At 28.3% G+C, this 24,532-nt stretch overlaps 3 protein-coding genes across 5 annotated transcripts; 1 reads left to right on the top strand and 2 right to left on the bottom strand.

Annotated features, from left to right (window-relative positions):
• Positions 1-4,834: 4,834 nt before the first annotated feature.
• On the top strand, positions 4,835-6,985 carry LOC112684779 (protein PRRC1-like). Of its 2 annotated transcripts, none has more exons than XM_025556446.1 (8): positions 4,835-5,129; positions 5,294-5,389; positions 5,463-5,550; positions 5,624-5,859; positions 5,929-6,034; positions 6,102-6,260; positions 6,526-6,715; positions 6,780-6,985. In XM_025556446.1, exons 1-8 carry the CDS (start codon positions 5,096-5,098, stop codon positions 6,885-6,887), a joined length of 1,017 nt encoding a protein of 338 aa, XP_025412231.1. In that variant the 5' UTR covers positions 4,835-5,095; the 3' UTR covers positions 6,888-6,985. The 2 variants fall into 2 exon arrangements, with proteins under 2 accessions (XP_025412231.1, XP_025412239.1); XM_025556454.1 differs by having other exon boundaries at positions 4,835-5,240.
• A 1,472-nt stretch (positions 6,986-8,457) lies between these two features.
• On the bottom strand, positions 8,458-14,316 carry LOC112684764 (polyadenylate-binding protein 4-like). 2 transcript variants are annotated; one of them, XM_025556431.1, is made up of 9 exons: positions 13,871-14,316; positions 10,855-11,048; positions 10,338-10,616; positions 10,161-10,277; positions 9,890-10,087; positions 9,612-9,827; positions 9,387-9,543; positions 8,841-9,235; positions 8,458-8,766 (listed from the first exon to the last, which is right to left on the bottom strand). In XM_025556431.1, the coding sequence occupies exons 1-9, from the start codon at positions 14,034-14,036 to the stop codon at positions 8,599-8,601; spliced, it is 1,890 nt and encodes a 629-aa protein (XP_025412216.1). In that variant the 5' UTR covers positions 14,037-14,316; the 3' UTR covers positions 8,458-8,598. The 2 variants fall into 2 exon arrangements, with proteins under 2 accessions (XP_025412216.1, XP_025412221.1); XM_025556436.1 differs by having other exon boundaries at positions 9,893-10,087.
• Positions 14,317-16,873: 2,557 nt separating this feature from the next.
• LOC112684912 (probable elongator complex protein 3) lies at positions 16,874-20,353 on the bottom strand. Its single transcript, XM_025556648.1, has 9 exons — positions 20,151-20,353; positions 19,649-19,896; positions 19,219-19,577; positions 18,862-19,150; positions 18,557-18,774; positions 17,813-17,945; positions 17,497-17,621; positions 17,249-17,430; positions 16,874-17,038 (listed from the first exon to the last, which is right to left on the bottom strand). The coding sequence occupies exons 1-9, from the start codon at positions 20,164-20,166 to the stop codon at positions 16,965-16,967; spliced, it is 1,644 nt and encodes a 547-aa protein (XP_025412433.1). The 5' UTR covers positions 20,167-20,353; the 3' UTR covers positions 16,874-16,964.
• Positions 20,354-24,532: the final 4,179 nt, after the last annotated feature.

The raw sequence follows: 24,532 nt of genomic DNA, 5'->3' as shown, positions 1-24,532 counted from the left end.
CGATATTACTTTAGCAACTCAAAATACATGTTGAGAGTACTATTATTATCGAAATTGTGTTATTTTATTTTTTATTAACGTTGTCCTATAATACGCCGTAGAGTCCTTGTCCTACTCCTATACGGACATGGAAAGGTCCGACGAAATATCGAGTTGAACTCACGCATTACAATTATTTTTTACTAACAAAAAAATTGAAATAAAACATGAAATTTATACAAAATACTTTTATTGGGCTAGTATAATAGTGTTTAAAACCTATGACATTCGTCAGAGGAAAAAATTATATATTAGAGTAAAGAAAAAAAATTTGCTTTTTATTTTGCAGTTAAATTTGCTATAAATAACATTGAACAAGTAAATAAAATAATAATTTTATACAATTATTTCGCTGCGTAGATTCTACTTAGTTATTATACTGTAGTCAATTGAAACATTAATGTTATAGTTATAAAGAACTTAACTATTCAGCTAAAATATATACCAATGTACGAACATACATATGTATTTGTACTCGAAGTACTAAAGTAAAATAGACTTTGTAGATTGTTTTTAACGAATAATATATTTATTCAATACCAATTATTTTTTCGTAATATTGAAATGAATTGTTTTCCTTTTTTCAAAAATGTTTAGAACAATATGATCAATATCCTAAAGACGGATTTAATTCTGTTTTTTACGGCACAACTTATTACACTTTGTTTATAATAATCATGCAGAGTCGGAAATGACAACTGCAGACATCTATAGCATCAACATAATTCTACTTAAATGCACTAATTATATTCTTAAACAATTTTTATAATGATCAATGAAAAAAAAATCAATATTTCTCTTTGTATTTAGCATTATTGTTTGATTTTATTCCACTCAAACTATATACACAGTTGTCCCATGACAACGTGCATTTTTTTCTCTGGAACTCATTTATTTATTATTTGAAGAACATCCGTATTCCAACTAATATTACTTGCATAATCTCATAGCCTTCACTGAGGGGGGGCGGTGGCAAGGTATACTACTGCGTACCACGAAATCCTACGAAAATAACAATTTATATTCTAATGTTTTGGAGACCGATGTTTTTCTTTAGAAGTTCATTTTCGTACACAGCTACAGCTTTCTTACATACACCCCGAACCCGAAGTCCGGCTACGCTTAACCCTTTAATTCAAAACTCTTCAAGGAACTTTTACTGCACCGGGTTAAGGGTAGGTTATTAGTTTGGTTGGCAGATGGACAGATAGACGGCGGATGCTTATGATGCGAATTAATGACAATAATTGCCGTTCGGTGATCGCAATTTCGCCACTGGCACATAAGTGCGGCGTATCGTACCGGCAATAAAACATGCGTTTTACAACGATTGTTGTGTTCACGGACTAAGATGTACAGGACTAGAAACAGAGTATTATCAGTGGAACCCAAATGTTTTCATATGATACAGTACCGACATTCAGTGCCTTCTATTAAATGGAGTTAAAAACTCAATACTGAGCGTTGGATTAAAATAATAATATGAATGCCAAAATAATTTTTAGTATTATTATTATTTATTATTATTAATTTATTTTCAACAAATTCATGGTATTGATATAGGTAAGTATTTTACATAATATGTACTTTACATTATAAAATATATATTTTTGAACAATGATACTTTATAAATTTCATATTAACTATTATTATAAGCAAACTTGTTATTATTTACTGTACATTTTATGTGTGAACTAATTGTTAAAATAAAATTGTGTGAAAACTTTTTTTTTTTGCATTGTCTTTACTTTATTTTTATTTGTATGTAAAGTATACAGCCTCGTCCGCATAATAACAGAGTTTGATATAATATAAGTTAGTACATCTTGTTTTTGTTCAATACACGGAAAATTAGTGAAATTATTAGTTTTAAAGTATTCATCAATATTCATTAAGTAAACGTAAACGTTATTATTTTGGCAATGTTTAGCAAATTATTTTTCAATAGTAATTTTTCGAATAATTTAATTGATTTGCTTTTGATAAATATGCCTTTTGCCAATATTTCAATTATTAAAATCATTCGATTATCACATTTGATTATTCCCATCACTAGTTGTTACATCACCAGCAGAAGCGGTAAGTAATGTTGCTGAAGTTCGGTCTTAAAAAACGACCTGTATCAGCTCAGGAATACAGTAAATTTAAATATATTACAATTTCTTTAGGCATATTTCCAATTTTGTTTTTCCAATAACCTGCTTGACGCATTAACCGTTTTTATAACTAAAACAAAATTTATCTGACGTTACATTTGTGGGTCATAATTCCATGTATTTCTTAAAAATATCATATATATCTTCTTTAATAAAAAACGATCGTGAACAATTTGTTTTTGAGTAGAGAAATTTAATGTGTTATATATATTTCACTAATGAATATTACATATATCGTAGTAAATGAACGGAGAATGAATAGCCAATGTATACAAAACAATTTTATCTCACCTACCTTTTTACTAAATATTGAATATCAGGAGCTTCGTTAATGAATTTTTTATATTGGTTGAAATCAAAACTTTAGAACTTTCATTTTTAATCCACTCGATTTTATCTTTAAAAAAACGTGTAATTCTAAATAAGTACCAACGTTAATATTGTGTTTCATATTTGTTATGTTTTTAAGCACTAAATAAATAGATCATAGTTGATGGTTTAATTTTTGTAGATAATTTATTAAAATTTGTAAGAAATACATTTTTCGACAGCAATTTGGTTTTTCATAAACCATTATATATATATTTCTTTTGATTTTTTATGCAATAGTAATTTCAGGCAATAGCATTAACCGTTTTAACCATGTATGGTGAAGTTAATGGTTCGCTACAACTATTGTACTGATCGTCATCTTTTGTATTTATGCGTGTTTGCGCGCTTCGGAGTCAAACCATCACTAGTTCGATTGTGTGGCGTACTCGCGTAGTTTGCAATAAAAAGAACACTTAACAAGGATAATTTATGAAATTATAACAAATGCCAGGATAAACGGGCCAAAAGCGCCACTATATCAACAAAAAAAATAATAATGAATACGATAAATCTAAAAATAACAATAAAATCACATATACACCAAGCGCGTTATAATAATATAACAAGACAAATCGTATAAAAATAAATATATATTTTAACAACTATAACGGAACATATCTTGGACGATCTGGCGTTCGAGTGGTTTGCCCACGCGACCGTGTTCACACGTGCGACAAACGCCACAACCGGCAGAAGAATCGGTTGATCAGCGGCGTCGGTCTCGATTTACAATAACTGGCTTCTCCGCGCACGACGATAACCGTAAGAAAATGTGTTCGACTGTTTTAAATTCATGGATAAATGATAATTTTGTACCTATATTTTACTGACTAGTAGGTAATTGAAAAACTACAACTAGCAATAAGAAAGTGAGTATCCATTGATTTAAAACCGTTTTTAAGTTACCTTGTGATAAAATCATAAAATAAAACTAATATTTATACCACATACTTGTATTAGTTAAATGAGTTGCATCAGATTTAAAGAAATCTTTAATGTTTTTAGGGTATTTACAACAATCTAAAATGTGGTTTAGTTGACTAGTTGCATTTTTTACTGTTGTCCAATTGCAGTAATAACATGACTTTTTAATCATGGTTTTATTACGTTTTTTTCACTATACTCTCTAAACATCTTAAGTATATTTGTTTTAAGTTTACCCATGTTAAATGTTATCCAAATTTATTCGATACACGCATAAACGTTTGAACAGAAATGAGTACAAAGTGAAAATGATAATATTATATTAAATTTGTAAGTATTAACGAATATTTACATAATATAATAGTAGTAATAATGTAATAGTAGTAATCGTATTTAAATAACTCTTATACAATTTTCTTGATATAAACTATATTATAATTTGGCTATATAATTAAAACAAAAAATTACAAAAATTAATAAAGTTTAATAGAGTTTCATTGCTTTGCATATTTAATGGCAATTTTAGTGCTGAATGGGCTGTTCGACCACCTTCAAGCAAAGTTGCTGCGATTCCCGACGAAGCGAGTGCAAGTGCAATTTTATTTTGTGAGCGAATTGTTGCTAATATTAATGAATATTTAATTTATTTATTTATTAACATTAATTTATTGCCATAGCAATAAAGCTCAAATTGACTACGTTTTAGTTACAAATCATTTGTATTAGAAAAAGAAAAGGGCTATTTTTAGGATTTTTCCAGCAATAATTCTAATTTTTCTCGCCGTAAAAACCATCCTTGAACTTCAACGAACATTTGAAAAAAAGATTTGGCCAAATTGGTCCAGGCGTTGTTGAGTTATGCGCTTACCAACACATTTTGCGATTCATTTTTATATTATAGAATAAAAATTTGATTTAGTCATTCTCATATAACTGAAAAAATCTTCCTCCTGTTCCAATAGTTGGTGAAACAATGTATGAAATTCTCCATATTTTTCCCTATTCTTAAAAATGTCATTCGTGTGATACTTTCGCTTTTTTAATAATAAATATTTAATAGCAGGACTTGTACAAAAACACAAAAATGAGGGGACATCCATTTTATAAATTATAACCTGCAGTCATTGCATTGGAATGAACGACTGCCGGTCAATTTTATCGGCCGACGTCTGACGAAAACTATCGGCCGATCGACGTCGGTACCACTGTGACCGCAGCCTAATGCTACTAGGTGCCCTACGTCTACCTATTGAAAACATTTTGTATCCGGTCCTCTACCATCCTCCTGCCTAATCGTTACTACCTTTGTATTATACATCTTAGTCCGTGACACGATGTAACACAGCTGACGATCGTCGCGAACGGTGATAACGACCGGAGATAACGCGAGTGACGACGTGCGATCGACTAGAATCATAACATACCGTGAAACCTCTACAATAGCAGTAACGTATATTATCATCATCGTCGTCGTTATTATTGTCACCATCAGGGAAAATTGGCCGTCTCTTGTGCCTAAAACTTACCTGACCAGTCGGACGGGAGAGCGGCCACTGCGACATTTGCGTGTTTGCGTGTGCACATGACGTGCGAATCCGTGTGAAATGCAAAAGTCGTACGGCACAGACGAACCGAACAGTAAGTGACACCAGTGTAATATTATTGTAGTGCAATCGCGACTGGACGAGGGGCAGAGAGTGTAATATTGCGTAACGACTTGGATTGCGAGTGGAGATTCACTTCGGGCGAGTAGGTACCGTTGTACAAGTGGGTTCGTTGTTTGTCATCGAGATCTATTGCAGGTCCTGTGACGAGTAAGATGTCCAAAGCCGACCAGCTCCTGTCGAAACTACCGCCGCCCACTCAGCTGCCGAGTTTCGTCACCGACGCTTTGAAAGGTAACCAATTTTCACCCATTGATGTTGTTCTTTGTTATAAGGTTGAGTTGATTTCAAGTTTATATTCTTACAGAGCCCAGCAGCAGATCCACTCAGCAGGCTGATCCCGTACTGAACACTACAGACATGACGAGTCAAAGCTTTCACACTCCAATGTTTTCGTGAGTAGCGAAGCCGAATTTAATGTACTTTTCACTCAGCATTGTGTATTATAAGAATGTTCTTTCCTCTCAGGCCAGTAATCACCCACAAAAACGAAGAAAATTTTGATGTGCCTACAAGTCCTTCCAGTGAATCTGGTACTGATAAGTCTGTCAAAAGTGAACAAACGTCAGGGAACAAAGGTGATTTGTTTAACTGGATGAGAGGCAGTAGTTCCAGTATTTTCTCCATGGTTGCTGAAAAAGCCAAGAATTCTGTTGACGCTGTACTCACTACTTTGGATCCACAAATGAAAGATGCTTTTAACCGTAAATGAATGAAAAACACTTATTATAATCTAGTAATTATTACATATGTATTTAAAATATTTTTTTCAGCCAATACTTTTGATGGCACAGATGTAGTTGTCGCTTCAGAAAAGGAAATTATCGTCAGTGCTGTAAGAGAAGGGTTTCAAAAAGTATTTGGTAAATCAGTTGTTAGGTAACCAGTCTTATTTATTGTGTACAAGAATTTGATCATCTTTTACAATTAATGAATCCTTTTTCAGAGGACTTGAAGCACCTGATCAACCGTTTGCTGCACAGTTGGTAGGATTTTCCGCAGCATCCAAAGCAACTAAATATCGCATAGATTCAGTTAGATTACATGTAGTGAAAGGACCTGTTGTTGCTTTTGAAAGATTTATTGTTGAACCGATTGAATCAAAGTAAGTAAAGTACTGCACTTCACACAGAACATTTATAAGAGCAAAATTTAAAGAAAATGGCATTTATGATTTTATTTCTACTGTTAATAGAAAAATTAAAATCATCTGCATAATTTTAAATAATTCATTATTTAATATTATGTACCCATATCTATAATTTTTTGCTAAAAATGTAATAAGTATTATGCCTTTATTTATGAAATACGCTCACATAGATACATTTGCAAACATTTATCAGACTATTAAAATGTTGCTATTCCATTAGATGGTATGAATTTGGCCTCTTGAAACTCAATGATATGGAACGAAATATAGATCTAGAAGTTTACACTCAAAGCGTCCCCGTACCAACGTCCATTGTGAGTCTAATCAATGACGACACACCCAAAGATTATGAACACATTTCAACTGGATTCAGTATACCGGTTGCACATTTTATGGCTAGCAATTTGAAAGTATGACTTAGATATAATTACAACAATAATTTTATTTCATTACACTTGTTATATATTTTCTCAGGTACACCCGTCTGAATGGCAAGAAATAATGACCGGCGTTAGCCAACGATCATCATTGTTAGCCGCTTCCGTTTCTTTGGCCATGTCGTATAAAAATGCTTTGGAATGATGACATTCATAGTTCAGCTTGAACACATTTATAAATATAATTCATACATTTATTATGATTATCAATTATTACTTTACATTATATAAATCTTGTTATTATCTTGTATTTTTTCTTTTCTTTCAATGGATTGTGATTTGTACTTATTTTTACCACATGCACGCTGTTATTGTTAGATATGTATTTGTACTAAACCTAACTAAATTGTCTTATTGATATTTATTGGTCATTTTCATTTTCATATATGATCATTTATTATTGTTAGTTCATTAATTACAAACTCAAAATCTGTTCTAACAGCCAGATCATTGAAGGATATTGACTAGCTCATAACACTAAGTGTTCAACACACAGTATACAATTAAGAGTTAAAAATGACTTAGAATTTTTCTTTATTGGTGTTATTTACTTTGGCTGGACTACTATACAAGTAGACAAAAAAAAATGTCCACATACATGAAATTTTGGAATTAATAACTGTAAAAAAGGTACAATTATTTCTACAAATATCAACAATATTAAAGTCGAGGAGTAATTTAAAAACTTGTGTGAAAAAATGTTGGCATTTTTAAATTTAAAAATAATCAGAAATATAATACTTGATAACATTCTCAGGGTCATGATATTTGTGAAAGTTAATATTTTATGAAATAACCACTCTAAAACTAGTTTACACATAGATTGATTCAAATAAATTATGCACTTCCTACTTACTTAGACACCTAATATTTATCAGTTACAAAAGCCAATAACCAATGTCTATTTTAATATTGTATCTCAACAAAAATAAAATTAATTAGGGGACATTTTCTGAAATGTACATTTCAAATTCTCATATATATAATAATTGGTTTATATTATTTAAATTCTGAGTTTTTATTTCAATCATTCAATTTCAATGATAAATATAATACAAAAAAAAAACAAATTGAATAATAACCTAATAAATGAATAACAATTATATTTTTTATTTAAAATATCTCGAGTGATAGGACATGATATATGATAGGTAATTAGTAAGATACAACAAGCATAAGATCTGTAAAACGTTTGTATAATTCAATGGTACTTAAGATACAAATTTAAACAGAAAAGAATAAATATGTAACAAAGTCCAGTTTTGTAATATTTTTATTTTAGATATTATATTTTAGAACAAGAGAATTTTTATTAAGATTTCTGTTGACCTATGAATAAATACAGCTTTTTATTTATAAAATATAAATGAATGGAAAATTAACAAAAGTAGACACAACAGTAGTGATGTTCTTCACGAGTCCATATTTTAATCTTTAGATTATTGGCAAGTAATAAGAAATGTTTGTATAAAAAGTTTATGAACAAAGCCAATAAATAGGACAATACCTAGAAATAATATAAATAGTCAATTTATAATTTGTGAAGTTTACCATACAAATTTTTTACAAAAATGTTGTGTTCTACTTCTGTGATTTAAACCCTTAACTAAATATATTTAGCTTGGTTCAAATTTGTTTTTTGTATTTTTTTTTTTTTTTTAATTATTTTATTTTCCCATTTTTTTGTTATTTTTTATTTTAGAATTACATTTTTTTTTTTATTTTTTTAATGCGCTCAATTTTTAATACTCCCATTTTGAATATATATTAATTGGAAAAAAAATTTGAAACTAATCTGTTTAGAATATAATGTAAAGGGCAAAATGAAAAAAAAAATGTTAAGGGCACATTTGAAATTATTCTTTCTTCACAGTCTGTTGTGCTTGGTGTGCTTGAAGCACAGCAACTGCTTCTTCAACTTTGTTCTTTAGAGATTCATGATGTTCCAACATATGGAGCAAGTCGGAATTATCAATTTCCAACAACATACCAGTAATTTTACCAGTCAAATCCGGATACATACGCTATAATTTAATATAACAATTAATAAAAATGATGTAAATAAAACATGACAACTTAATTCTATTATAAATTATACCTGAATAAGAGGGAAAAGTCTCTCTCCCAACATTTGTTTTTGATCTTCTGGTTTAGCAGTAGCCAACATAGTTGCAGTAAGAGGTTCTTGTCCATGTACATGTACAGCAGCTTGCACTGGTGCAGGTGGTTGACCTGGTTGAGCTTGTCCCATACCTTGGGCTTGACCAGGTGGATTACGCATATTAGCTGTATATTTATACCCAGAGCCTGTACCACGTGCTCCAGAAACACGCACTCCTCCAGCTGGAACAGCACCTGGCATTTGTTGGGCTGTGCTAATAGGCCTAGCATTTCTATCAACCATGGTATTCCTAGCCAAAGCAGCTTGTTGACCTGCAGGTACAGGAGCACGAGCTCCAATGTTTCGGTATTGAGTGGCCATATTTGGATAACCTATATCAACATTGATTAAATTAACTTAATACAAATAAATACACACAGAATTAATATTATTTGGTACAGAGATGTAGGTTAATTAGTTAAATGAAATAATAATTGTATATAATTAAATAAGACAGTAAATTTTTTCAAACTATTTCAATACCTGCTGCTGCAGCTTGAGGAGCTCCAGCTCTAACTTGAGGTTGAGAAGCCCACCTTGGTTGAGGACGAATTTGAGTCATTTGAGTAGGTCCGTAGAAACGCTGTGGCTGAGGAATGGTGGGTACGAAGTAACCACTTGAACCACCTGGTTGGTAGAGCTATAATAAAATTATGATGAAATAAATTATCATGAAATTGAAACAAAATAAAAATAAAGTTCACATACTGGACCAATAGACTGCATTCTCATATTTGTATTACGTTGTAAGTATTGAGAATCTAAATGAGCTTTACGGTCTTCTTTACGTTGAGCTAATGCAACATATAAAGGTTTTGTACCAACAATGCGACCATTCATATCAGTAACTGCTTTAGTAGCTTCTTCTGGAGATGAGAAACATACGAAACCGAAGCCTTTACTGCGACCATCATCCATCATCACCTAAAAGAAATTGTTTTTTCTTAAAAAAAAGATCAATTTAAAAAAAATACACAATTCATTACCACCTTAGCACTGGTAATAGTTCCAAAGACACTGAATTCTTTGCGTAAACGTTCATCATCAATTGTGTCATCCAAATTTTTCACATACAAATTAACTCCTTGGTATCTGTTCATACGCTCAATTTTGTATTGTTCAAATTTTCGTTTTAATTCTTGTTGACGTTCAGCCTTCTTTTGAGCACGACCAACATAATAAGTCTAGAAAAAAAAAAAAAAATGTAACATTGAATTACAAATTTATAAATAATTATGGAAAATGCATACTACTAACCTTTCCTTCTGGGCTTTCTTTACCATGTAATTCTGTTACAGCTTTTTCAGCTTCTTCTGGATCTTCAAATGCAACAAATCCAAAACCTCTTGAACTTCCATCTTCTCTGAACATAACCTAAAAAATTTTAATTAATGAGTATATTCTATCAATAACAATATTTTAAGAAAGTTATACCTTGAAACTAGTTATTGTTCCATATTTTTCAAACATCTCAAACAACTCTTTATCAGTCACATTTTCATCCAAATTTTTAATGTAAACATTAGTGTAAAGTTTAGCTTTTTGACCCAATTCCTTTTCCCGATCTTTTCTGCCAACAAATCGACCTACGAATACTTTTTTCCCATTGAGCAACATACCATTTACTTTCTCAATGGATTGAGTAGCAGACTGTTCCATTTCAAAGTGAACAAAACCATAGCCCTTTGATTGGCCAGTTTCATCTTGAGCAACCTAATTAAATAAAAATTACAAAAATAAATTTTTGAGAAAATATATAAATAAAAAAAAAAATTAATAATTAAATATATTTTGAACTGTTTACTCATAAAAGTAATTTAAATATGTTTTGTTAGTATAGAAAAAAAAACATTTGAGTGTAACTCAAGGTTACTCTTTCAATAACACTTCACAGATTCAGAATAAAACCTTAACCTAATTGTTTATTAAACAAAAATTAACATATACTTGCCTTACAACTCAGTATATTTCCAAAAGCAGAAAATGTATCATACATGGCTTTATTATCAATACTTCTATCCAAGTTTTTAATAAACACATTACCAACACCAGATTTTCTTAGAGATGGATCTCTTTGAGACCACATAATTCTCATTGGACGCCCTTTAAGTATATCAAAGTTCATAGTATCCAAAGCACGTTCAGCTAAAAAAAAAAAAATGACTAAATTTTAAAATATTGCCAATAAAAATAAACAATGTTTTTGAATTATTTTTTGTGTCTTGAAATACTAAACATAATAAAAAAAATTAGAAATCATGTTTTGTCATGTAACTCAATGAAATAACATTACCAAGAATTAAAATTATTACGTTTTAAGGTACAATAGTTTAATAAAAATTATATCAGATTAAAATGTACAGCATTATGATTCAGATATATGCTTGTCTCTTTGAAAATCATCATAATAATGAAGATATATAATAATAAAATTCTTATCAGATCAATATTAACATCAAAGAGTAAGTCAGATATATGCTTGTCTCTATAAAAAATCATCACCAAGAATTTCATTTCACTAGAGTTGTTCAATTAGTAAACATAATTATTCTTAATACACATATAATCAGATTTAAATTTGCAACACAATGTTTCAGATATATGCTTGTCTCTATGAAAAATCATCATGAAATAAAGATCTATCCATTTTAGGTATACGTATAATAAAATTATATCAAACAATATAAAGTATTTCTAAATAGTTTATAAATAAACTGCAGATTTTATTTTTTAACATCAAATAATTCAGACATATGCTTGTCTATTTTTTATTCATCATTTTTTTAATAGGTACTTTAACCATAAATATAAAAGAGATTAAGGTTATACAAATTTAAATCAGATTTAATTTTTAACAGCAAATTATTTCAGACATATGCTTGTCAATTTTTTTGATCATCATTTTTAAAAATAACTAAAAAAAAATACATTAGTATACTACAAGATATCAGACTTGATTATAAATTTGATTGATTGTTGTTAAGTTATTTCAAATATTCTGATTTAAAACAGAATACTTGGTAATTAGAATACCTAGCAAAATATAACTTCAATCAAAAAAAAAATTATTGCAAAATGATTTTTTAAACTTAAATTTGGAATTTTAAAGTTGGATATTAAATAATGAATAAATAACTATTTTAATGATCAATAAATGTATAATTTATACATTTTTAAAATCAAAATTATAAATACAGTAAAACCTCGGTATTATGGAACATTTTTTTTGATTCAGTTTCAAATTACATACAATAAACTAACCCTGTTAACACAGAAAAATATCATGGTCCGAAGCAATTTTGTCTTATCGAGATTTCACTGTATATCCATTTTAAATTAAGTTAAGCTACAGTTCCCTAAATATTTTACTTGTGGCACACTCTTCTTGAACCAAGGTTATCTCATTACACTTTTGATAATACCTTATTTTTAGATAAAAAAATAAATAAATAAAACCAGAAAAATTCAAATAGATAACCAGATATTGAAGAGGGATACTCATTTTAAGACAACACGGAACATACTTTCGGAACTACAGAACTAAACACTATTAAGTAAAAATTTCACTTGAAATTAGACAACTTGATATTGCAACATTCTTAGAATTTTTTTGAAAAAATCAAATTATACCTATAACATTTGAATTATGGTAGTAACGTTTAGGTGCATATACTACATTTTGAAGAACCATAAATCTAACTATTTTTTAAGTATTTTTGTACTCAGTATATGCCATTGCATTAATTTAACATCACCTCTCAATATGATTTAATTGGATTATTGCGGATTTTAATCTGATATTGATAATTTCACTTTAAAAACCAATACTATCAAGTAAAATTATATTTCTTTAACTCTGAAATTCATAGTTAATTTAATTATAAATTAAGATCATATTTAGATTATAAAAACTTTCAGTTCATAATAAAAATTTTAATTTTCTAAACTGGTTATTTACCTAATATCAATTACGCAATAATGATAGTAACATAGTATGTATAAATTAATATTTAACATTAACATTCATTTATCAAAATTAAATGGTACATACTTTAGTGAACTTAAAGTTTTATAAGTTTAAATTTTTAATTAATTTTTTATAGCTTTTTTAATCTAGGGTACATATAAAATTATTAGAATACTAGTCATTAAAAGTAATTCATAATCATACTCGTATTACAGTTATACAATATACTTTTTTAATTTTTTAGCTAAAACATTTAAGCAACAGTAATATTTAAATATTAAGTTGTACAAAATAATATTTTATTGACACAAAACCAATAATTTTATCAGTGACAAAAACAAATGGAATTTCTGATAAAATTAAATACTACATATTTAAGTCTATTTAAGACAATGCACCTAATCATAAAATCCACCATTAACGTGGGTCACAAAATTGTTTTAAAAATATTTATATAAACGGGAAATGGGAACTGTTTAAAATCAGTGATGAGAAACTCAAAGTAATGCTCTAACAAAATCACTATTTTCACAGAAAGGTAAAATCGACTTATCGGTAAGAACGAACGTTACTAAAAATAAAAAAATTTTAACCGACACGTAGAACTGAAGACCAAAACGCAATGATCACGTGATCATTTACTGGTCCAATAGAAACCACCAAGCCACCAAGAACGTGGAAAAAACATGGCCAACGCATGGTCTAGTTACACACAATATCGATATGGTACAGGGGAAGAATGTCTTGAAGGTGAAACAGTATTATAATTATCCATCCAGAACAGACGAGAGCATCGCCAGGAATTAGAGAACATTAACATTTAGGAAAAAAAAATAACATTACACGTGGCACCACAAGTTCGATAGACGAAAGAATTCGATTAGAGGAAAAATAAATTGTCTTATTCAGCTAGAAACCAGTGGTAAATCAAAATTCATCGCAAGATAAGGCAAGTTAACTCGTTGTCATGAACCACGAGCGTAATAAAAAAAAAGTTTACCGTCCGCCATGTTTTGAAAGTTGACATAGGCGTATCCCAGCGATCTCCTGGTAATCATGTCGCGACAAACGCGAATGGACAGGACAGCACCGACCGTGCTGAATTTTTCGAACAGCATAGCTTCGGTCACGTCCGAATGTAAGTCACCAACGTATAACGAAGCCATCTTGATGTATAGAAACGAGTGTCTGTCGACGTGGGAAAAATAATTACAAAAAGCGCGTTTCACTTATTTACGGATTTTGTAAGGGGATAAATAATAAGAAATTTTTTTTATGTTTTATGTGATTTTTCCTTTTTTTTTTAGTTAATTTAATATATTTTATATTTTTTTTGGGGTTTTTTAATTTATTTGAATTAAAAAACTACACTATTCCTCATGGGTTGTGTTTCGTAGACACGTACGACACAACCACATGTATCGAAAAGAAAAATTGGAGGAAAAAAACGAACGCACTGTCTGACGCTATGAGATGACGCGTAGGTCTCCGTCCTCGAAACCCCCACCATACCAACGGTTAACATTGTACGCAAGCGCAGTGGAACGTTATACGCACGTACAAGATAGCGGTCATGGTTACGTTAAACAAAGAAATAACCATGGTTCTTAAATGATTGATGACTGATGATCGTAATTATTATCTATTGCTATTGATAACAAAGGCGGGGGTCTTAAGAATCTGTTCAAATTTTACTTCTAATTATAAAAAATGAAGAATTATAATATATATTCATTAAATTATTACCAATACTTATTTTTCATTAACATTAAGAAATAAACAATTGAAAGTGAAAACATGTCTTGTTTTGGTTGACACAGTAATGAGGATATATTTCTTAAAGTCTAAAACAGTCTTTCTCAAAGTGGGCGATAGCGCCCCTCTATGGGCGTTGGTAGTCTTTAGGGGGACGGTAGGATGCCCGAAGAAATTTTGGGAACGTTGAGTTGGGTTTAGGGGGCAATACAAAAAAAATATATATATAAATATTATATTATATTAAAAAAAAAGTCTCATTTATATATTTATACATAATAAACATACTTTTAGAATTGACCACAAATGAGGAAATCAAATTCAAATTCAAGAATGGCTATCAATAATTTCGGCTGCAAAAGCCAATCATGGAACTGTACCCTAGTTTATGGTCGATTGTTCAACGATTTCTGATAGCATTCCCATCATCGTATTTGTATGAACGTGGATTTAGTGCTGTAGCAACACTGCTAACAATAAAGAGAAATCAGGTGCTTGTTACTGAACGCGGTGATTTACGGCTGTTTTTGAGTAAATTTGAGCCAGATATTAACAAACTCGTTAATGCGCATCAAATTCATCCATCACATTAAGTAAATTTTAAATTTTGAATTCATAACTTTTTTTATAGCATGATTTTAATAAAAATACTTTTAATATGAATAATTTTAACAATAAATGTTTCGTTTTAATAAAAATACTTTTAAGTACGAATAAGTATGCGTTTTAATTGCAGTCATCCAAAAAGCTAATTTAAAATTTATGTTTATGAACTCAGAAATGAGATATAGCATATTTATATATTATAAATGTTAATATCTGTTTTTAAAAGAAATAACAGATGGTAAGTTAAAATATTTTTTTTTGTGGGGGGGGACGCTGGAAAATTATTGATTCTCAAAGTGGGCGGTGGATGAAATAAGTTTGAGAACCTGTGGTCTAAAATGATATTAAATTTATGGCTAATTAATAATGAACTGAAAATCTAAATATATTAAATGACATTTAAAAGATTACTTTTTGATGGGTTGCACCATACAAAAATTACTTATCCAACTTCTTCTCACTGATATTGGACCTTCAAGACTTTATCATCCAACTATTTTAAGGAAATTAGTTGAAATGACAAAATAATACTGTGTACTGTGTTAATATGTAGGTATTGAAAATATAAATTGTTTCAATTTATTAATTTTAACTATTCGGTCACCATAGTATTTTGGTACACCAAACAACTAGTTTATAAACAATTTAATTACTTCAAAAAATAGTGCACATTAAAATTATTTTTAATACGGGATAATAATCATAAAATTAATTATAAACTACAATTTTTATAAATTATAATAAAATGATACACTTAATTTTTTCAGTTATAAGTTATAAAATAATGTAAAAAAATTAAATTATTATGATAAAATGTTTAATAACATATTTTAAATTTTTAAGGAAATAATAAATATAGATAACACTAGTCTTATAAAGTGAGCAAGGTATCTAATTATAATGTTACTTTATAATTTGAGTAATTTAATTTTTTTGTAGATACGTTTATATAAAATTACTACCTCAAACATTTTTATTTTTATTTCTGTTCATTACATAATGAGCTTACTATACTGTTGAATTTTTAAAAGTTTTTAATAATATTATAATAAGTTGATGCAAGTCCAGTCTGTCAAATATTAATTGGTTAATTAATCAAAATTTTCCAGTTGCAATAATCTCTAATACAGATGTATAATACAAAATATTTTTAACAAAACATGATTTCATTTTTTTTTTACATAATTTTAAAGATTAAAATTTGGATAGTTTTGTCACTAACACGAGATACTGAGATTTCTTGGTATTAATTTTTTATTTTGTAGATGAAAATCTATACTTGATATAAGCTTATATTATACATTACTTTTTTTAAAATTTGATCTTTTACCGAGATAAGCTTACAAAAAAATGTTCAATATTTTTATTAGAAGTACATCATTCAAAATTGGATTATTAAAGATCTAAAATGCTTCATAGATTATAACTTAATATTTATGAATTTTAAATATTATAAGAAATTTCATATTTTTGTGAAAAATTAACAGATCTTATTTCTTAAGTGCCTATAATAAGAAAATTGTTACATAGATAATTAATTTAATAATTAAATTATAGCATATAAAATAATATAATACTGGTTGAATAAAAAATTTATGAATAAATTAATAAATATGTATATTTAGATTTGATAAAAACAATTATGACATTTAGAAAATGTTATACCACTTTTTAATACATTACATTTTAATTATTAATTATCTTACTAAATGTATAAGTAATCAACATAAAAACTATAACGATTTTGACATATAAGGTCCATCTAAATGATAACCAAGTTTCTTGTAATAGTTTCTAGTACCAACACCTAAAAAAAACAAAGATTATATGAATTATTTATTATTCTTTATAATAATATTATACAATATAATATCTTTATAATTATCTCCCAATGTCTAATACCACAAAATAAATGCAAGCTAATAATACTTGTTAGCTCTAAAATATCCAAATATTTATAATAGGTATAACAAAAAATGTTTATCAGCATTATCAATAAATTTATGTTTACACTAACCAGAAATAACAGCCATTTTAGTGGATTTGTGTTCTTCAATAGCTATTCTCTCAGCTTCTTCCATTAATAACATACCAAATCCTTGATGTTGGAATTTAGTAGGATCTCTTGCCCGCACAGGTACGACACTACCATACACGTGTAATTCTCTAATTATTGAAACTTTTCCTTTTAACTCAGGCCTTTAAAATAGTGAATGTACATTTTAGCAATTTACAAATAATTATTTAATTTGATAATTGATATACCTAAATGAATCTGTACATTTGCGTAATCTTAATAAGCCAATTAAAATATCTTGCTCTGGATCCTCATACGACAAAAATGTTTCCCAACCATTATTTGCCACATAATCTCTACGTATCAACTCAATCTAACATATTATTATAAACAATACATTGTTATTAATTAAATGTAAAATATTTCATAAAAATTCAAATAATCTAATATTTGTTAGCTCATTTTATTCATATACAATTATAGATATAATTTTTATTTATTAATTAACAATTTTAATTTCATACAATTTCATAGCTTAGTGGATTTATAATGAAAAAAGCATACTTCATACGGCCGAACTTTATTGTGTATTTCTTGAATTCCGACTTCCCGTGTTCTAACATCACGACATTGCAAGTTCAGATCTTTCATTCGTGCTAAAGCTAATTCACGTAAATTTCCATGCTCAACACCAGAACTATAAATTTATAAGAAAATTTAAAACAAAAATTTTACAAAATAATATTTAATCATCTTAATTATTAAAATACATATTATTATTTTTTTTTAGTAAATAATTGTTAAATATAATATAAAACATCATTACAGTTAATACAAAACTAGGTACATGATTGGGTCATAATCAAATGCAAAAAATATATAATATATATAAGTAAAGTAATTAAGTTTCAAAATACTGTAATAATTAAAATTAGCATGATCAGCTTTTTTTTTCACGTTTATTAATATATGTATATATTTACTAAAAATAATAACTTAAGTATGATAAATAGTATAATAATAAATCTTAAGTATGATAATTAATTATTATAAATTCAATTTTACTCAAAAATGTATACTTAAAATACATTTTAAGATATTAAGTACTCTATATAAAAAATTCAATAAAGCATCTGATTTTAATACTAATAATGAAATAATAAAAAGTCTAAATGCTACATATAGTTAACATCATAATTATAATAAAACAATATTTTATTCAAAACAGTAAAATGCACATGTGACCCCCTTTTTTTAATAAATATTTAATTAGTAATAAAAGTTTTCCAAGTCAAATCGTATACTTACGTAACCAATGGCATTGGAATATCCCTTTGAACTCTATAAACACGAGTCCATGGAGGGATAAGACTTAATATATGTGCAATCAAATCAACTAATTCAGATGGTGAATAACTACGATATCTTCCGCTACGCCATAATTCATACAATCCTGTACCTCTCATCACTAGAGTAGGGTATATTTTTAAACCATCGACACGAAAAGCAGGATTTTCAAAAAATTCCTAAGAACATAATAATAACATTATTATATTAAAAAATACTTAAATATGATAAAATAATTCTTAGTTTTAATCAGAAAATTGTAGTACCTTAAATTGCTGAAAATCTCTTTCTAGGTCTACATTAGGTAAATCAGGCATCATATGTGATACAACTTTGAACCCACAATCTTTAGCAAGATTAAATGTCTCACAAACTGCTTTAACTGTATGACCTCTATTAGTATCTCGAGCAACATCTTCATACACAGACTGAACTCCAATCTCTAACCGTGTACAACCATAATTTAACATATCAGTCAAATGCCTATTCAAACAATAGTCTGGTCGAGTTTCAATTGTAATGCCAATACATTTTACATTGCTTCTTTCTGAGTATCTTGGAATGAATATTAGTTTAGTTTTAATGTTTTTTAAGTAAAATCTAATAGTTTATTATGCACATACTTTACGGCTTCTCGAACATTAGAACTTGTATGACCAGACAGAGCATCATGTAAATTCCTGATAAAATAGTCACGGTAATCTTCAGGTAAACTCATAAATGTACCGCCCATAACTATAAATTCTACTTTATCAACATTATGCCCCAATTGTTTCAACTGCTCAACTCGATGACGAGTTTGAACATATGGATTATAATGGGCTCGAATTGCCCTCATTGAAGTAGGTTCATAACCAGTATAAGACTGTGTTGAATATTCAAAATCAGAATCAGGACCTCCAGGGCAATACACACATATATTACCAGTCATATTAATATGAGGACAGCGGTGAGGTTTACACATAACTGCTACAATTGCTACCTAAAAATTGATATAAACAAATATAAGTAAAATTATATATTTTTACTAGCCTAAGTACAATTCAAACCTACCCCACTAGCTGTCCGAACAGGTTTAGCCTTCAATTTTGGATACAATAATTTTTTGGCATCATTTGGAACAGCAGATATAATATCAACAAGCCGAGGAGATGATTTCAATCCATATTTTGATGATATTTGAGATTTTAACTTGTTTAGATTTACATCTCTGTTTTCTTTCTGTGCAATCAATAATTTCTGAATAATTTCTGCAACTGTAGAAACCATCCGTTCTTCTTGGCTTAGTTTAGATATTTGTTCTAAAATATTTTATTGTAAAAATAATTAGATTATTATATTAGACATAATTCATCACGTTAAATATCATACACATTCTTAAAATCACACAAAATAACTTTTGAAAAAATGTAACTAGAAGCTAATTGTGCGACTAATAAATTAATAACTAATAACAATCATTAAGCAATCGAATTATTTTTTTTATAGATATAAACAATCAATAACGTATTAAATTCAAAACAAATAAGTAGATTTATTTAAGCCTTCGACTCACCTTCTATGTCACACATGATGAATTTGTTTATTTGAAATTCAAATCATCAACTACAATACATATGATTAATGGAATCAAGAAACTCCATTCAAGAACAGAACACAATTTGTGATCCTAACAATCATAGATAAGTATAATATAACAATTGAATGCCAAACTAATCCTAAATGTTCAACTTTGATATTATTTAATATTTAACTTACCACGTGAATCGAGATCAAATTGATAACAAAACCGAATAATGATAATCAAAAATCTGATAATTTACTACACTAGAGTACTCTAGTATTCACAAATACTATAATTTATACCGATACCTACATTCGAGTTTTATGGGTATGCTAACATTTATTCATTAGAGGAGAATCTCTTCACGAATTCTCAAAAATATCTTCTTTAAATTGTGATTCATATTAATAATTTTATGTACATCGGTTTCCGAAGATAATAATCAGGATTGTCAATAACTAATTATAAAAACGATCGATCGCTGTCCGCTGATATCGAAATATAATAGCTGTACTCAAACTATTGGTCTAGACCATGGACGCCTATAAGAAAAATTTTAGGGGGAAGAGCCAAAAAAAAATTTTTGAAAATTATAGTTTAACACATTGTTATTTTGTTTTCATCGAGATTTTGAAGAATATATTAAGTTCTCTATAAACGGGGTTACTGAGTGCCGCAACTACACTAACTTGGGCCCGTATGTAAATAAAATGAATTCCCTCCCCCGCGTCCGACCACGGCAAGGAAACCGTACCTTTAATCAATTGCAAATAAACTACATATTTTGAATTTCGATTGTACAAATTGGCAAAAGAATAATTGATTCTTATATGTTCTTATATGATAATGTGCATAAAACAAAATCAATCAATAATTGTTCAATCTCCATATATAATTATTATTACAAAATAGTTTTATTTTCTTGCTTTCTACATATTTTTTAAATATTTTCATTGAGCCCTATTATAGGCTGGGGCCATGGGACCGTGTGCTTGACACACGCGACACACCTAGTTATTGCAACACTGGGGTTACTATTAGGTGTTATCGATTTTTAAGGCATTAATGACGGTTGAATTAAGTTCCAGGGAAAGCAGTTGGCGATCAAAAATTTAAAATGAATTCATGTAATTATTGAATAAAATTTATTGTTTTAAATGGATGGAAATATTACACTTGTATTAACTATCATCAAGATCATTAGCATTTCTAGATTCTTTAAATGTATTTAAAAAATTTTTTACGATTGGGTATGGCACTTAATATTTTTACTTACAACACTGAATGCCTGTGAAGTAAGATTGAAATTCCATTACTTATTCATTAGACAAACGTCATTCTGTTTTACACAGTCTATGTTTTTTTTAATTACATTTAGGTTCGTGTTCAGTGATTCTAATTGAGAAATTTGATGGATGATAATCACATGAAATACCACACTAGAAATTAGTTTTAATTTGATTTTAATGACTTTTCATAATTTTATTGAAAACATTAATGAATTAAGAAGAAACGTGCTTCAACAATGCCCAGGCACCTAAACAGTATCTTTGTAACTTTGTTAATTTAAACAACTGTACACAGTGATCATATTTGGTGAGGGAAGGGCTCGCAGGGAAACGGAGCTCCCAAAATATTTATTATTTTCCGTACTCAAACTATAATTTTTTACTGGGACAGAGGATGCCATAGACTAATGTTCAAAACAATTTTTATTAAAATGTGAAGTTAAATTTATGTCAACAATATAATGAATTTTACTATTTTTTATTATCTTTTATCCTTTTTTATGGCTGTTTATAACATAATGTATTTTTGTTCTATATTTATTTTTTTATTTTTTAGTTTGTTTATATGACACTACAATAGACTATATATGTTTATGTATAAATATATGCAGCTGAAATGTAGTATTCAAAATGCAAGTAAAACTGCAGTGTTAGGCTGGGCTCAAATAGGACTACCATCATAGGCGCAATTTGGGGGAGGGTTAGGGTGTGCTTAGCACCCCCATTTTTGAAATTAGTACCCCCAAATGTGTTCATGTTAATTTATATTTAAATATTTATTACTCATTATGAATAGAAAAACAGAGTTTTTATTGTATAAATATATAAATTTATTATTTAAATAATGGTGATGGAATTTCGTCCTTCCTCTTTTCCGTCCTCGAATTGGATAATAGATAATAGATAAGGTTACAATTTTGAAATTCCTAAACTTAAACCATCATGTTGAATGACTCTGAGTGAAGGTTCAGTATAAAAATTAACCATTTATGAGTATACTTTACCATTTTTAGTCTAATTATTGGTAGGCTTTTTTTTTTTTATCAACCTGTTTAACATTTTATTTTTTACAATTGTATTAATTTTTTTCTTTTAATCAAATATTTATCTGTATTCAAAGTTTCATTATGATTGTATAGACCAAATTTTTTTAATAAACATTTAATATTGAAAATTGATTTAAAAACAGTAAAAACCGTAACAATTTTAGGTATAAACATTTACTTAAACGCTTATGAAATAAATTTCAGACTAACGATTTTTAAAAAAATTTCAGTATTGGTAAATAAGTACTCATACACGAGTAAACTGATATTACATTTTCACTTAATATCCAAAAATAAAAATTTTATTACATAAAGACTTTCAAAAAATTAGGTATTTTTAAAGTTCTATATTAAATCAAAATCGCTATTTGAAAATATTCTAAAATACGAAAAAAATTTCTTTGCTACGAGGTAAAAGTTTCAAGTTTTTAGCCACATTAATTTTGGAATTATGACTAAATAACTAAAATCTGAAAAGTGAGTCTTATTTACAGCATATTTTTACCGTTTCGGGACAATTTTTTCCTTGCGCATAAAAAAACTATTAAGATTTAAAAAAAAAATGACCTATCTAAATTACCACCGCATGCCAATTTAAAAACTAAAAAGTTTATTGAAAAAATTTTTGGACCAATATTTCTATGCGAAAAAGTGTTAAGAAAATAAAATACAAATATCATTATAAAACCCAGTGCCGTCCAGAAGGCAGGGCCAACGAGGCACTTGCCCAGGGCCTCGTGCCTCCAGAGGCCTCACGTTTATACAATAATATATATATATATATATATATATGTCCAACATACAACATATCATGTATAAATAGATTATAAATATATGGATCGAGGACCGCTATTCTGGTGAACCTATGAATTTCGATGTAATATTGTAGGGCCTCGAATTTTAATGATGTCCAGGGCCTCACAGAACCTTGGAACGGCACTGATAAAACCATAATTCGTTATATGCACAATAAAAATATAAAATCAAAGCAAACAATTTAAATTTAAAAATATTCAAATATTTACCAAATATTTTATTAACTGTTGAATTGTACAGGTCGCGGGTGTTTATAACCATTAAGGAACATGAAAAAGATAGAAGGGCTTCAGCATCTCCAGATTTTTCATTGAAATTGATTACCATGCATTTAATTTTAAAAGGTTTTCGTTGTAAACATTTTTAATACATAGAGAAGGCCTAAACGATAGAGCTTCAATGTCCAATTTCGTGTCTACACAATTGGCCAGTATAATAGTATAAATGAGGGGGTATGGGAGGCCTTATGGTCTCTGTTAAATAATTTTGCTTTTGTAATAAAGTTTTGAAATCATTGTATTGAGCTCCCCTACTTAAATTTTCCCACTTTTATCAATGATTATACATATAGTATTGAAATAAAAACAATAAGTCCAAAAAAACGAAAAAATAGGCAACCAGATATTCAATACATTTATAAAACAATAACAATTACGCATGATTGGTGAATTTTTGCCATATTAATCTTTTTGTTATATTATACAAATAAATGTATAATATATTTATTGAAAACAGTTTATCATTATTTATATAAATATCAATGCAAAAATTATTTATGCACTAGATCAAATAGGTAATCAGATTCTGGATCCATAAATAATTGAATGGAATTTTTTCCCAATAACTGAAAAACAAAATATATTCATTTAATGTGAATAAAAATAAAACATTACATTTATTATAATATCAGTGTTATATATTTTCATTGAATTTCAAAATTATACAATATGCGACTTAATTCAAATAATAGGGATGTTAATTGATAACATTCTAAACACATACTTATATATGTGTTAAAAAAAACAAAATTGCTACTATTATAACACAAAATATTACACTCGGAAAAAAAATCATACCTATATAAAATTATTGCAAACTAAATGACCTTTTATCTAATAATTCTAAGCTACTTGTCTATCCGGATCTATGTGAATAATGTAAAATTTTATACATGAAAATTGGTCCATTTATACATCATAAATATCTAAAAATAAAATATTTT

The sequence above is a fragment of the Sipha flava genome, unplaced genomic scaffold (assembly GCF_003268045.1).
Source record: "Sipha flava isolate LNK unplaced genomic scaffold, YSA_version1 106_pilon_pilon, whole genome shotgun sequence".
NCBI lineage: Eukaryota > Metazoa > Arthropoda > Insecta > Hemiptera > Aphididae > Sipha > Sipha flava.
Note: the sequence above shows the minus strand (reverse complement) of the source record. Positions and strands in the feature narration are given on the sequence as shown.

What these genes read in the sequence shown, in the direction of transcription:
- LOC112684779 (XM_025556446.1), top strand. Translation starts at nt 5,096, where the DNA reads ATGCAAAAGTCGTACGGCACAGACGAACCGAACA. An exon ending in TTTCACACTCCAATGTTTTC is followed by an intron (nt 5,551 to 5,623) that starts GTGAGTAGCGAA and finishes CTTTCCTCTCAG; the next exon opens with GCCAGTAATCACCCACAAAA. An exon ending in TTATGGCTAGCAATTTGAAA is followed by an intron (nt 6,716 to 6,779) that starts GTATGACTTAGA and finishes ATATTTTCTCAG; the next exon opens with GTACACCCGTCTGAATGGCA.
- LOC112684912 (XM_025556648.1), bottom strand. An exon ending in AATGTTCGAGAAGCCGTAAA is followed by an intron (nt 19,151 to 19,218) that starts GTATGTGCATAA and finishes ATTCATTCCAAG; the next exon opens with ATACTCAGAAAGAAGCAATG. An exon ending in AAATGTACAGATTCATTTAG is followed by an intron (nt 17,431 to 17,496) that starts GTATATCAATTA and finishes ACTATTTTAAAG; the next exon opens with GCCTGAGTTAAAAGGAAAAG.
- LOC112684764 (XM_025556431.1), bottom strand. Translation starts at nt 14,036, where the DNA reads ATGGCTTCGTTATACGTTGGTGACTTACATTCGGACGTGACCGAAGCT. An exon ending in AAGAAAGCCCAGAAGGAAAG is followed by an intron (nt 10,088 to 10,160) that starts GTTAGTAGTATG and finishes TTTTTTTTCTAG; the next exon opens with ACTTATTATGTTGGTCGTGC. An exon ending in TCCTCAAGCTGCAGCAGCAG is followed by an intron (nt 9,236 to 9,386) that starts GTATTGAAATAG and finishes ATGTTGATATAG; the next exon opens with GTTATCCAAATATGGCCACT.